We start from the raw sequence: 9,036 nt of genomic DNA on the forward strand, positions 1-9,036 counted from the left end.
GAAATCTAGGCAAAAAACAACAAACAGTTTCTGTCCAGCTACGTCAGTCAAGTGTTTGTTCTGTTTTAAGCATGAAACCCCCTTCATTCAAGAGTGTTTTCCATCTATTAGAAACTCCAATACATTTGCAGCCACCATTTTCAGGTAGCTATGGACATTACGGCTAAGATTGAGCAAATGTTCAAGTGTTAACACACTAGATATGCTTCATATTTAGCCGTGTTTATTTTTATACAGCAATAGGTAACCCAACTACTATCATGTAACCTTTTGTGTTGGGAGGGGGGAAAGCTAAGAAGTTGCACAATCAATTTCTCAAGCACCAAGTTAAAAGCAGTTTTCCTTCTACAAAAACTACTACTGCCAAGCAGTATATGTTAATAACTACTTCTGAACTGCAGATACAGCTCTAAGTATTTAATAGCTGAAGTACTACAGAAGTTAACAGCACAACCAATAATCACTAGTGAGTACTTGCTACAAATAAAATGGTGCCCAATAAATAGATCCAAAACACCAGCATCAGTAAGTGAGCATGCTGCATGCACTTTAATTTTGTAATCCAAATTCAGTCAAAAATAAAAGTTGATAGGATTCATGTTGGCAGGAAATAGTATACCCAAAATGTGTCCATGTGTCCTTTAAATACACTACAGTATACAGTAGGTAAGCAATAAATACACATTAGAAACATGTTGAATGGTTACTTCTAAAAGCAAATATACAAATCCTTTTGACACCCGGACAGAACTAGAAGATGCTGCCAGATGGATATGGACCACTTCAGTGAATCTCGGATGAGAGCTTGCACTGGATTGGCTGGAGAGAAGGGCAGCCTATCAGGCCATCCCCAGGTCATGAGCTGTGGTTCAGAGGGCAGAGTTCTATGACTTACCATCATGGACTACCCTTTAATTAAAGAGTAGAAAAAAGAACAAAGTTAAATTGAGTTCTCCATTAAAATAAGTTAATCAAACCATGAAAATAGTAAGCAGAAACAAGCACTGCAACATGTTGTATAATGTATATTTGATCTAAAAAACAACTTACAGCTCATTGTTTTGCATATAGGACATCAAGCTCATTTCTGCTACTATTTTCCTGGTTAGGACAAAATGGAAAAGAATAAACTTACCAGGCAGTCTGAACGAGGGTTTGATTACGTTCACATTCTAAGACTTGTAAATACATAACAATGATCTAAGGAAGAACAGAAAAGAAACCCAACTTTAATATGTGAGACAAGTGACAGATAAATGATTTCTAATACAAGAAAATTTTGTATGCTTTAGAGCGTATCTGTAGTCTATTCCCACCCCACCAGAGTATAGGCTGTATGCCCATACATAATTATTTGAATCAGAGATGTCTGGACAGAACACAAACCTATTCCACTAACTTCACACGTGATTTTTCAAAAGTCACTTCTGCCATTTCACAAGGAAGTGGCTTATTAAAGTTAATCTGCCAGTCACCCAAACATTTTGGTAGCTTGGATGTGATCAACTCCAGCTAAATTCAAAAGGATGTAGCAGAAAAACCCGAAGCCACTTCCAAACCTGTGTTTCTTGTACCACAGCTCACAATGATGCCATGACAGCAGCACAATATTTACAAGTAGAATAATCTTTGACAACTCACCTTATGTGGATGCTTGACATGAACACAAAATCCCAACTCCTTCAGTACCCTTCTTTCTGCTTTGATTACTTGATTTTTGGTGTTTATGTAGTTCTGATCAAGTATCAGGGGGCTTGGAGTCCTATAGTTTGTAAGAAATAAAATCAAAACTGTTTTGCATATCCAAAATAGTGGCTTCTCTGTTTTCCCTTCCAACCAACTAATGGCAACAGAAACCGGTTTTAAACTCCTGCAAGCAAGTTTAAGCATTAATCTTGTGCTGTCCATGTTTAGATGAGCTAGTTTTGTTTCTGCCTGAAATTCCTGTGACTTAGCTGTGATTAAAGACCTAAAGCTGAACAATAATCCTTTGCTTCTGCGTGCAAACTGCCTCTCTAGGATCAGGTACTCATATTTTCAAATGCCAAGTGACTAAAATCTGACTGCACACCCATTAGCTCAAACCATACTTTAAGCACTTGACAGCACTCACTTCTAAGTTTAATTTATGCAGAAACTTCATGTTTTATTTTACTACATTTCCCATTCAATGGGAGGAAAATGAAGAGTGCATCAAAAGAAATCTGACAACGGGTGTCTGCACCTGAAAGCTTGCGAATAATTTTTCCAACTATTTTAGTTGGTCTACTAAAAGATACCAGATTTACCCAAAGAACCTTGCCTGTCAAAAGAAAACAAGGCTCACAAAAACTTGGACACAAAAATTTCTTGTGCTTTAAAAGAGACCTATATAGAGCAAGGATTTATTTTCATAATAATAAATACTAATGCACCCATGGGCAAAAGTACTATAAAGAAAAATACAACACATTCTGAATCCTGAAGTATTAAGTTATGAACGTCAGGTATTTGTTTTTCCATTAAGACGCTTGAAAATTAAGAACTCTATATATATCACTTCTAATACAGAGATACTAAAACACACAATTGTCAAACTTCCAATTCTTTTCAAAATTTCATACATCCTTCATTCCATTTTTTAAAATTCTCCAATAAAACCAATGTACTAACAACACCCTCCTCTTGCCTTTGTTTTTGCTTGGTTATTCATACGGCTGTATATATAGTCATTCCTTTTACAAAACTTGTAAAGGCAGGGACTTTCTCCATATCTACAGAATGTCAACCACCTTTTGAAGTCTACAAGATATAGATATTTATATTTTATAAATTTGATAACCAAGTAATCAATTAAAATGCAAACTGTTCATCTACCCAAGTAATAGAACAACATACCTGCACTAGTCACAGCAAAACCTGTTTTCTACATCACTAGTTTGACTAGAAAAGGGCAACACAGAACAGTTTCAGATCCAATGCTACAGTTAAACAAACAGCGCAGTTCCTTATTAAGCTCTTAAGAAATTGTGGAAGTTCTGCAGTCAGGCGCCAACTACCTTTCTCTTTCAGGTACTCAACGCAAAGCTGTTCACAGTCCAGTTTCCTCCCCTGGGTGGAGTGACCAAACAAACTACAACCAACTTAGTATTCAGAAGCTCTGAATTACAAGTACCATTACAGCTCAAACGTTATCATTAAGACTCTTACTTAAGATTTTTATCATTATCTACAAATGCTTGTATCTTTTGAAATCTGACAAGCTGTTTCAACATATTAGATTGTATCTGGCCACCCATGACTAAGTCTGAGTTTACAGACTATGTCAGGCCAGGGGGGAAGAGGGAAAAACCCAGTAATTATTATTTTTTTAAAACTAAAGCTGAACTGGACACATCAGTCCATACAATGATGTTTAAAATGCTTATGTATGTACGCAATATAAATATAATAAAACTCCAAGGCATCTAGAAATTAACTCATATAAATCTTTGAGACAAAAGGGCTGCCAAAGGGTAGCATGAATGGTTACATGCTCATTAGCTTTTCTGCTCCTCACCCACAGAACCAGAAACTATGCTGTTATTTGCCACTATGCAAATAATGCTTTCTTGTCATGTTTTAGAAATGATACAACTTATTCTAGATGTTACAGATGTTACAATCCTGTTGAAGTGTATTCTTTCACCTTTTGGAGTCAGCAAAAGAATGAATCTTTCTTCTTAAAAGAACTAAAATAACTAAAAGCTCCTTGATTAAGCAGATATTCAAGATGGAATGGAAATTTAAACATAATGGCTTGGGGTAGCCCTACTGCCACTTGGTCGGTTTACAGTTAAAGAGTGCTGAAGTTTGACTTGCACTGAAATCTACTCAGAGAATGTTAAGGTAATATTCAAGTTAAAAATCCTATTTTAGAATTTGTACAGGTCTAATGGAATATTAACAAAGCCAGTATATTTCCAAAGCAAAAATAATTTTAGTGGTGTAGGGTCAGCTTCTCATTATCTTGTTACTATGTCATGTTGCGAGAAGAAGAAAAAATAATCTCCCTAAAAGCAGTTTAGTCCACAGAAGTTGGGACTTCTCCCAGAAGTACATGTGGACTAGAAGTTAGGCCTACTCTAAAGGTTTATTACTAATGTCCCCCAGTTATATCTTGTACTTCCACCTACACAAAGGAAGCCTACCTTTCTTATCCGTTTGTTATACATAAAACCAACATTACAGAAACCGTCTATTATATTTTTAGACAGTAGCATAAGATTAGAGGTTTGTGGTTACTTCCGCATCTTTAAATACTCCTTTGATATCTAGGCATTACGTGCTCCTAAATCTTACTCCAGAGGTACACAATCATCACCAAGGTGATAGGGGAGGGAAGATCAGATCAACAGAGAATGTTTGTTTTACTCAATTGCAGAGATAAGACGTTATGCTCATCTGAGACACCAATTTTATAGTGCCACTACAGAAAGCACTTTTCCCTTGTAGCTATAAACAGATATAAAAAAAAAAACTCATGGGCTGCAATGTGGAATATTTGATCTACAAGGCAGTAAAACTGAGCTTCTATACAAGGGACCATCATTCCACGTGGCTTGTAGAAATGCAAATTTCAAAGTATTAAAAAGCTAATGGAAAGGACCTTTAGAAGCTTATACCATGACAAATCAAAATGGTAGATTTTAAGTTTAGGGGTTAAAAATGCTATAGAGGGCTATAAACTGCTTAGTTTGGTAGCCAACGGAAAGAGGAACGGCTTGCTATTGTTTTCAGCTCTCCCCCATACCCAAAATGTGATGTCCTAAAGGCTTTCAGATTGGCCACATGGGGCCACCACTTTTTTTTGTGGGTTTCAAACTGGAGAAAAGAAATTAGTGATACCAGAATGAGACACATCTATTCTAACCATACAGACCTCCAACCCAATGCAGCCAAACAAGCTTTCACATTTTCTTCTTGAATACCATTCTTCACAGTGTAACAGTTTAACTGTATCAATGGTGTAGGTTAAGTTCCACTAAAAAAATAAAAAAGTGTAAGCCTTGCGGCATTAAACGTCAGGTCAGGCTGACGTTTGATGTAGCCATAACACTCAACAGATCATTAAGACGTGGAAGATATTTTTGGTAAATGGATTTAATAAACTAAAAGGAATAATGAAAAGCTATGTACTCCTAATTGGAACCCTCATTTCTCTGGAACACAACATATTAGAACATCTTGTTTCCACTAAAATGATGATGAAGTGTACAGAAGAGGAAAAAGAAAACAAATCCATACTTATTTTACATTATAAGAAAATACTTCAGACTACAGACACTGCCTAACACCTGCATCTTGCTAAAACTACAAGTGCCTGAATTATGTCACCCTACTCAGTGCAATGTAAGGAAGAGTTCTGCCTAATAGTCTAAATGAGTAAAACAAACTTCAAGAGTGTTTTTTATAAATGTCAATGTAAGTTATTTGAATAGAGGTTACTTTAAAGTCAAGTCTGACTCTTGAAAATTTTGTGACATTACTTCATTGATATAGTCAAACTACAGTAAGTTTATTAAAAACATTGCTCTGGTTTATGAAGCATATGTTGCTTTTAAGAGAAAAGTCGTATTTGGCTGACATTCAGCAGGGACTGTCAGCACACAGTACACTTAAGGATATAAAACAACCAAAATAAGAGATCCAAAGGATATAATTGCTACCTACTTTTAAATTATGTCCCACATGCTAAATAATGCAAGCATATTTTCAAATACCCCCTTACCCCCAACCTTGTTCAACATATCAGCATTCTTAAAAAGCAAGATTGTGAACATGATGGTCCATTTATGAAAGATATTTTGTGTAATGTTCTATACTGCACACTCTTGGGGAAACGTTACCTCACACACCTGCATCCACTATCTAGAAAGCAACTCTGGAATTCTGGGATTAAGCCCCAATCATACTAGCACTTGTGTACAAGGGATGTAACCTAGGCACAACAGTAGGTTTACAGTGTCAGGACTTTCTATCCTTGAACAGGCTCTCCTTGGGGAAGCTTCAATTAAGAGGCAGGAGTTGGAACTAGGAACCAAAACTGTCTAAATAGAGACAAACAAACAAACAAAAAAGCAATCCTGTTGTTTCATCTTGCTCTTAACCTAGATGTTATGACTTGCAAAAAATATGAAAGGCAATATGAGAAATAAGTGCAAACTAACTGTTTTAATAATTCCTGTGTCTGTGTAAAAAGACTACAACCTAAATGTTAGTGTCAAATGTTCTAAAAACCTGGACAGCAAAGAAAAAGGCTTAGAACAAGATACAGGAGTTCTTCCAAATGGTTCACCAGCGGCCAACCTGTTAGTCCCCCGATTCCAGTGACCTATTCTCAGAGCACTGGCTTCTCCTTGGGGATTTTCGATACTTCACTCACTGTTGCCATGACGACAGCTTCATCTCTATGTACCACTCCACATCACCCAGGGTTTGGTAAATGTAGCTGGTCGCTGTATAGTCGGTTGCAAGGGAAAAAAGAGTTGAAGTTAATAACATGTACAGCTTATGTAATAAGCTTGTAAAAAGTACAGAAAAATGTTTATCCTGCTTGGGTTAAAAAAAAAAGCAAGTCTGAATTTCAGACTTAAGGTTTTTTTAAGAATAGTTTTGTGTAGATTCACTTCTCAGAATCTAAAAGACGATACCCATTTCTCCAGAAGTGGGATAACAAATGGGTCAATAAGAGAACAAGATCCTCTTTAGACATGATGCGCGCTTGACACCATGTGGCATGCAGTGACATTCTTATCTGGAACAATCTATCTTCAGTGTCAAATTAATACCTAAGTTTCCATTTCTTTGATCCTTTAGCAGCTTACAGAAGCAACTAATTTGCATTCTCACCATAAAGACATTATTACATGATCAATTAACTTTTATTGTTAAGCCTGAGATATTAAGGAGAACTAAAACTGATTTTAGCAGTCAAGTAGAATCTTCTATTGTAATTATGGTAAGAATATACCATGGTATAACAACATACTAGCTCAAACTTTGCAGAATCCTCCCAGTAGAAGAACTTATTGTTCTAAAAGCCAGGTTCTATTCAAATACGAAAAAAGAACAATAGTCAATTTTCCTTTTCGTAAAACTGACTTGAAGAGAGCGTGTGGCAAAGAGAAAGGTTTAAATTCAAGGCACAACTATAGCCAGATTAAGTACTTAAATAAGTGCACCAATAAATGCAACAACTTTCCCTCAATTATTTCAAAAACATAAGTTTTGGAATCTCTCTCACTCTTTGAATTCCCTCTTCACCTAGTAAGACAAGACAAAGAAAAATTCTCTTTTACAGCTAGACAGAACTTCTCAGACAAAAATATTGATGTTTAATTACCTATTCAAAAACAGCACTGCAAGAAAGTTTGCAACATGGCTTAAAAGCGTAATTTTAAGAAAAAGTGTTGCCTTAATCAGTTTATTAAAAGAATATTTTCTCTTCAAAACACATTCCTTGCTCTTTTAACATCATGTTGACTGGCCTTATACACAGAAACACACATGGCTTTACAAGAAAAGCCAAAAAATAAGCACTCGGCTAAAAACAGACTTAAACCTAAAACAAGAAGCATCACCCAGAACGCCACAAACATCATCACATGACTACATTTCAACTTCTCTAATTTATGTAATGGCACTACACCATAAAAATACCAGTCTCTCTTCCAGTAATTAAAGGTATACTCAGCCTCCAGCCAATTAGATACTTGACAGCAAATATATAATTTTCAAGCTGTGTGCGCTACAGGCCAAATTACACCACCTACAGTTACACACTATGATATTTTTTGACGGGCTTGTAGCTTATCAGGCTTCAGTCTTTTAAGACCTGATATATGGTCTACTGCAGCCACATGGGGATTATAAGCATTTTAGCAAGACCCTAATTCAAAGGAGAATGACACCAGACCTGCATGAAAGATTCGGCAGGCAAGAGAAAAACGTACAACCCAGCCGGGTAACCACTACTCACATCCAGGATTTCTTTTAAGACTTACTGACCCTCAATTAGCCACAAACAGACTTTTACGCTACACCCAACACTCAGGGCTCCTCCTGCAAGTATCCAGCACGTAGCTACAAGGTTTGCCTAGGCTGCTCCTGCCCAAGCCCTGCAATGGCACAAACGGAAGCCAGCTTTGGGAACATCACTGCCTATGGTCACCCCCTTCTCCGCTTTTGTGCCTTGCCTGGCAGGCCTGAAAACCTCCACGGCTGCGGGGGGGCGGGGGCGTGCAGGAGACGGAGCAGACCTTACCTCTTGGCTCTGAGCTGGCGCAGGTAGTGGAAGACGTTGATCACATCACGGATGCGGCGTGGTGCCTCCTCGATCTTGGATGCCAGGTTGATGCAGGCCATGGCCACGATCTGCAAAGAAGGTCATTTCCATGAGAGACGTGGGGCCATGGGTAGGGCCACCAACCCCCGCCCCACAGCCACCCCCAGGCCTGGTCTGGCCCGGCCCAGCCCAGCCCAGCCCAGCCACTTACCTCGAAGCTGTGCTTGACGAAGGACTTGGAATAGAAGAAGCGGTGGAACAGCACCTGCCCCGTCGCCATCGCCACCTGCCAACACAAACCCCGGGGGGGGAGCAGGGCCGGGTCAGCCGCGGGCGGACTGGCGCGCACCCCCCCCCCCCCCCGGCCCCCCCCCGGGCCCGCCATTTTGTGCCGGGCCCCGCCCCCCCCCCCCGCTCTCCCCCCTCCCCTCCCCCGCCACAATGGCCGCCCCGGCCCAGGCCCAAGCGCCACCGACCTGCGGCAGGCGGGGCAGGATGCCGGCCGCCTGGATGAGCTCGCAGCCCAGGATGCGCAGATCGGTCTCGCACTGCAGGTCCAGCCCGTCCTGCATGGAGGGCGTGGGCGACAAGCGCTCCTCGGGGATCAGCGAGTGGTCGATGGTGAGTGACACCTCCGAGTACAGCCGGTCACCGATGAGGATGCCCGGGGCGGGAGCCGGTGGCGGGGCCGGGACGGGGGCTGGGGCCGGGGCTGCGGGCGCGGCGGCGTC

The 9,036-nt window shown here is 39.8% G+C and overlaps 1 protein-coding gene across 1 annotated transcript in view; it reads right to left on the minus strand.

The window, feature by feature from the left end:
- CCNL1 (cyclin L1) overlaps positions 1-9,030 on the minus strand; it is a gene marked incomplete at its 5' end in the record, with an annotated part of 14,755 nt that extends 5,725 nt beyond the window's left edge. Inside the window, 5 exons of the mRNA XM_019503032.1 lie at positions 1,136-1,200; positions 1,642-1,762; positions 8,285-8,394; positions 8,517-8,591; positions 8,782-9,030. Of these exons, the coding sequence (XP_019358577.1) occupies positions 1,136-1,200; positions 1,642-1,762; positions 8,285-8,394; positions 8,517-8,591; positions 8,782-9,030 (620 nt within the window). The remainder of the gene's footprint in view (positions 1-1,135; positions 1,201-1,641; positions 1,763-8,284; positions 8,395-8,516; positions 8,592-8,781) is intronic.
- Positions 9,031-9,036: the final 6 nt, after the last annotated feature.

Source organism: Gavialis gangeticus, unplaced genomic scaffold, assembly GCF_001723915.1.
Source record: "Gavialis gangeticus isolate Ggan-Ray unplaced genomic scaffold, GavGan_comp1, whole genome shotgun sequence".
NCBI lineage: Eukaryota > Metazoa > Chordata > Crocodylia > Gavialidae > Gavialis > Gavialis gangeticus.